This window comes from Mesoplodon densirostris, chromosome 4, assembly GCF_025265405.1.
Source record: "Mesoplodon densirostris isolate mMesDen1 chromosome 4, mMesDen1 primary haplotype, whole genome shotgun sequence".
Classification (NCBI taxonomy): Eukaryota; Metazoa; Chordata; class Mammalia; order Artiodactyla; family Ziphiidae; genus Mesoplodon; species Mesoplodon densirostris.
This window is the reverse complement of record NC_082664.1, coordinates 117,418,615-117,424,614: the sequence shown is the minus strand read 5'-3', so window position 1 is coordinate 117,424,614 and position 6,000 is coordinate 117,418,615. Positions and strand designations below refer to the sequence as shown.

The window sequence follows — 6,000 nt, the reverse complement described above, 5'->3', positions numbered from 1 at the left end:
CTGGCAGACAGTCTGGGCTACGGTCGTCGGCAGTTTGACCGCTTTGCCCGGGTCTTTCTTTAGCCTGGCTTCAGCCTACGTCTCCTAGTTAACAGCCTCACCTTTGCCCCACTCCCAAGTCCAGCCCCTAACTTTCCGCCGTCCCCATTGGCTGCGCGACCGCCCAATAGGCAGGCAGAAACCGCGAGCTCGCTCTCCTCGCCGGGGCGTCCGCTCTCGTTCCCGAGTCTCGCGAGCGTTACGGTGACTAGCGGAGGCGGTGCAGTTGGGTACGTTCTCGGCTAGTGTGAAGCGAACGGGTGCAGTGACCATGTTCCGAGCGGTGGCTCCTGGGCAGCTCCGGCGGGCGGTGAGTCCGGGCGGGAAGGGTCGAGCCCGGTGACGGTCCAGCCTCGATCTGCTGTCCCTGTGAAGATCTGGGCGAAGGTCACCGCCACCCCCGGACCTGACTGGCCCTCTCACTGGCAGGCCCAGCCCGGCCTGGGGCCCGGGCTCAAAGTGCTGGGGCCTTCCCTTGCCTCCTTCCGGGCCGCCAGGTGGGGGTCGAGGTCAGAGGTCAGAGTACTGAACCTGCGCTCCCGCTGCCCCTCCTCCTCCCCGTCTTCTTCCCAGCCCCTCTCCCAGCCTCCAGCACTGACAGGCCGCCAGTTTCTCCACCTTTGGCGGGGAGCGAGCAGCTGAGTCCCCGGGGAATCTTCACCCGAGGGAGGAAAATGTCGCCGCCGGGATGTCCTCTTGGAAAAAGTTTAAAACCTGAATTCAGCTTGGAAGGTGACGTTTCTGGAAGAATTAAACATTTTCCCTGGGTGCATTGCGGCTCTTCGAATCCACTCACTGTCAAGTGCTGGGGCGAGCGAGGGGCAATGTGGTTTTGGAAACTTGTTCTCCTCTCTGGCTAATGGGGCAGTGCTGCGTTTAGGTGATTGTACTGACAGCTGTAGCCAGTTTTGAAAGGCAGGCGTCTTTTTACTACAAGCTGACCTGCTTTTAAACCAGCAGATTGCTGGTTAAATAGCTAGGGAACGATTATTGGTAGCGGTAAGTTTTTGATGCTTTCATTAGTCACAAATCATGAGTTTACCACATTTTGCTATTGTGAGAAAGACTGATAGAAAATATGTGTTTGTCCTAATGCAATGGGGCAGTAGTATTTGGGACAGTAGTATTTGGAGATTGACCAATTACAAGTCAAGTAACCATTTATATTGTGGATTCTGTAGATATTCTGATGGTTAAGTGACAAGACTGCTAAACTTGGGTCAGAAACTTTTCTGACGTTTTGTATTTTTTCTACAATTTTTCTTGTGCATGCATGTTTTCGTACCCACCGCTGGGATTTTCTCCCTGAAACATAGTTGGCAGTATTTCTAGATATCTGTAGGCCCTTTTCTTATGTATTCTTGTTCCCTTAAAAAACAAAAGCCCAACCCCACCCCGCCCCCGCCCCCCCATACACTCAAAGTTCAAACCCACATTCTTCAGGTCAGTGTTCAGTCTTCCCCAGAAATTTTCCTCAGATGACTCAGACATAAAAAAGTTAAAGTCATGGATTTGGCAAAGTTCCAGGTATCAGAGCCAGATTCTTACCTATACAGTAATTGGAAGGTAGTTATGTGGACAGGTTAGAAGTCTGGCATAAGTGAAATAGTTGTGGAGGGGGAATTTAGGACTCAGTTATTTTGTAGCACTACCAGAAAAAAATGGAATGACTAGCTTAAGTCATTATAAACACTGCCAATATACATAGGCAGTATTTCCAAATCTTTTCTGTGGTTTGCCAAAGACTTTGACCTTGACTTTATTTTCAGGGTTTGAAGTCATGCTAAGTAGAGTAGCTCCTCTAAAGTCATTAAGAACATTTGAGAGATTTGAATTTCAAGGGTATAGGAAAACGGTGGGAACACTTGTAAAATGGATACATAAATACACATACATATTTAACTTGAAAAATTTAGAAATTTCAAGCTTACAGAAAAGTTGCAAGAATAGTACAAAGAATTCTCAAAACCCTTTGCTGAGTTTCACCAGCTATTAACAGTTTGGCACATTTGCTTTCTCTCTCCTCATATATACATATTATTTTTCTGATATAATATGTATGTTGCAGACATGCTCTATACTCCTAAATAATTCAGTATATTTTCTATGAACAAGGAGGTTCATCTTTCATTATCACAGTATAATTGGCAAAATCAGCAAGTTTAACAATGATACAATACTATGATCTGTAGATATTACTCAAGTATTACCAATTGTTACTCATTTGTGGCAGTATTTTTTTATTGTTGTTTTTTAGTTGAAGTATAGTTGATTTACAGTGTGTTAATTTCTGCAGTACAGCAAAGTGATTCATTTATATATGTGTGTGTGTACACATTCTTTTTTATATTCTTTTCCATTATGGTTTATCTCAGGATACTGAATACAGTTCCCTGTGCTCTACAATAGGACCTTGTTTATCCATTCTGTATGTAATGGTTTGCATCTGTAGCAGTATTTCTTATTCTGGTCTAGGATACTCTGGGATCATGCCTTGCATTTAGTTCTCATGTCTCTTCAGTCTTTTTTAGAAAACTCCTCAGCCTTTCTTTGGCTTTGATGGCATTGACATTTTTGAAGAGTACAGGCCTTCTATTTTGTTGACTGTCCCCCGATTTAGGTTTGTCTGGTGTTTCCTCTGATTAGTTTCAGGTTATGTACTGGCAGGAGTATCACAGAAGTGGTATTGTGTTCTCAGTGCTTCATATTAGGAGGCTCATAATGTTGGTTTATCCCATTATTGGTGATGTTAATTACTTGGCTAAAGTGTTCAGCAGGTTTCTCCACTATCAAATTACTACTCATCCGTTCGTGATTTTTAACTAATTTGTGGAGAGATACATTGAAACTATGTAACTCTTCTGTTTCTCATCAGACTTTCACCCATTAGTCTTATCTGTTGATGATTCTTGCCTGAGAAATGAGTACTGTGATGTAAAATAGTGATTTTTCTAATTTCATCATTCCTTCTACTTTTTTTAAAATTAATTAATCAATTTTATTTTATTTTTGGCTGCATTGGGTCTTCGTTGCTGCGCGCGGGCTTTCTCTAGTTGTGGCGAGCAGGGGCTGCTCTTCGTTGCCGTGCGTGGGCTTCTCATTGCAGTGGCTTCTCTTGTTGCAGAGCACAGGTGCTAGGCGTGCGGGCTTCTGTAGTTGTGGCACGTGGGCTCAGTAGTTGTGACTCGTGGGCTCTAGAGCGCAGGCTCAGTAGTTGTGGCGCACGGGCTTAGTTGCTCCACGGCATGTGGGATCTTCCCAGACCAGGGCTCAAACCCGTGTCCCCTGCATTGGCAGGCGGATTCTTAACCACTGCGCCACCAGAGAAGTCCATTCCTTCTACTTTTATTAGCTTTGTATTATAAGAAAGAACATTTCCTTCTTGCTTATTGATGTATTTATTTATGGACTCATGGATCCTTACTTCATTCAGTAGGTTACTTCATCCATTACTACTCTTAAATGTTTTGGTGCTCAAGTTGTCACAGATTTCTAAAGTGCAAGTCCCTTCAGTCTGGCTCCTGTTTACTTATATTTATGATACCATAAAGTCAAAATGAGTTATCTGAATCTCCACTCTTGCAATTTAAATAAATTGTTCTGTAGCTAACCATGAGTAAATTCAGGAAGATATGTTTCTACAAAACCATATTTTTAATAATAGATTTATCTCTTAAAAGATTAAACTGTTAACATCATAATGTGAATATAGCTAACACTATTAAACTGTACATTTAAAAATGGTTAAGATGGTAAATTTATTGCAACTAGTGAAAAAAAAGATACCTTAAACTGTTAGAATGTAAGTTAAATGACTCGCATTTGGTATCTAAATTCCATTTTCATTTTGATTTATTTGTGGCCTTGAGCAAAGTCCTTCATCTCTTGGTGTGTGTGTGGGGGTGGTCCTCAATGTTATCTGTTAATGAAAGTTTTCCATCTACAGTAAAGAGCTGGGGAACACAATAAGAGGAAAACAGGTAGTTAACATTCTTGCAGGGTTATTGATTTGAATTATTAGTATTATTTTACTCATTTGCATTTGAAATTGATTTGTTGACTAAGATACCAAAGAGATGTTTTACATGGAGAGTGAAGCAACACTTTTCAAGGTTATTTGAGTCTTCCTGTTACTATATTCATTGCCAGACAGGAGGCATATCTACCTTGATTCAGAAGCTCTGAAACTGGTATGAAGGAACATGACATTTTTCAGAGTCCACGATCTATCATTGATGAGTGAGATTGAACTCTGTAATTCACATGCAAATTTTAATTTCTTTTGAAAGAAGAAAGCCAAGTTTGATGTGGTACTAAAACATTTTATTGCATAAGGGGAATTCCGTAAAATTATGCTTCCTGCCAACGTATCTACTTAAGGGTCTTGTCTGTTTTTAAAGTGAAGTAAATTGACTGTTTTTAATAATATAATCAATGTCATATGACATTTCTAGTCATGATTAAAAGCTACCATATTTTATTACTAAGGAGGTTAAAGTACAGAAATGTAATATACATTTTTAAATTACAAAATATATGTTAAAATAGGGATGGGTAACTTTAATTATATATTATTTATCTTTTTCAGTAGAAGTTGGAAAGATTTTATAGTTTTTTCCTGCTTTTTAATTTTTGAGTTAAGCAAAATGACCCTCACCCCCTTACCATTACCCCACTTAGTTTTCAAAGGTGGGGGAGGTAGATTAAACTTATTCTTCCTACTTTAGGTTTTGAGTGGGTTTGTACAGTAGGGAGTTAGAGTCCAACTTTTTTTTTTTCCTTCTAACACCTGTGGTAGTTTACTACCTGAACACACAGTTAAAGGCACAGCAGGAGCACCTGAGCAGTGAATCTCCTTTGTTGCTGCTAAAAACACTGAAAAGCAAAAACAGTGTCAAAACTGTTAAGGTTGAATAAGAGAAGGACCAAAATGTGTTCACTGGACTTAGCTATCCCAGGTTGTTGGTGACTTTGAAGGGACTGGATTCCGTGCTGTAGTGCAAGTGAAAGCTGGTTTGCTGTGAGTAAGGGAGAAAGAGTGAGGTGAGGCAGCAGAGTTTATGCTTAAGGACGTTGTTTTCAAGAAGTCTGGCTCTGAAAGGGTGGAGAGAGGATGAAGACCCCTTTAACCCTATCTTCAAGAATACTGTCTCATTAAGGCCAGTCAACTTAACAAGGGTATGTGGCAGGTATGCAGAAAAAAACTAAACATTTTACTGTTTGGAACTAAGTCTAGTTAGTAGTCTAGATAAGTTCTGTAAAAGGATGATGGGGTATTTCTTCAGGGATTTAGCAAGTTTGCGTACTGTTCTTGGTAGATACACATATTAACTGCTTAGATAATTAAATTATCAATGAGAGGAAAATGGTTGCTTTTTTAGTTTTTGATCATTTAGGGGGAAACTTTTCACTAAACATTCATTGAATGCCCACTATGTGTCACGCTCACAGATAGATACGGAGTTCACAGTGGAGAATGAGACAGACCTCGTCCCTGCCCACGTGGTGCAAACAGACTGGGAGAGACAAATATTGAACACATTATTTTAAGTGTGATCATTGTGACAGAAAGGTGTATAGGGTGTTAGGGGAATATGTAATTGGGGAGAGGCTTAATCTAGTCAGGGGGCTAGAGAAACCTGTGAAATTGCTTTGTAAACTAAGGTGCTTTACAACTGTTGTTATTGGCTGATGAAGTAGTAAGGGTGAAGGATTTTCCTTAGATAAAAAGGCCACTTCATTTTTGAGTTTTGGCTATCTTAAATCACCTGTTTACCATTGTTTTAATTCTGTACATATTGTATGTGTTCTTATTTGATCATATCTTGCTTTTTTTAAAAACATGGCGTTATTTCCAGGGTTGAATTAGAAATAAAAGAACGCGTCAGTCATGTTAGTTTGATTATTCTTTAAAAAAAAACCCAAAAAAACCACGCAAAGTCTGTGGCCCCCTTGCTTCAG

At 40.6% G+C, this 6,000-nt stretch overlaps 1 protein-coding gene across 1 annotated transcript in view; it reads left to right on the top strand.

Annotated features, from left to right (window-relative positions):
• Positions 1-243: 243 nt before the first annotated feature.
• ETFA (electron transfer flavoprotein subunit alpha) overlaps positions 244-6,000 on the top strand; it is an 85,786-nt gene continuing 80,029 nt past the window's right edge. Inside the window, exon 1 of the mRNA XM_060095136.1 lies at positions 244-349. Within this exon, the coding sequence (XP_059951119.1) occupies positions 311-349 (39 nt within the window). The 5' untranslated portion in view covers positions 244-310. The remainder of the gene's footprint in view (positions 350-6,000) is intronic.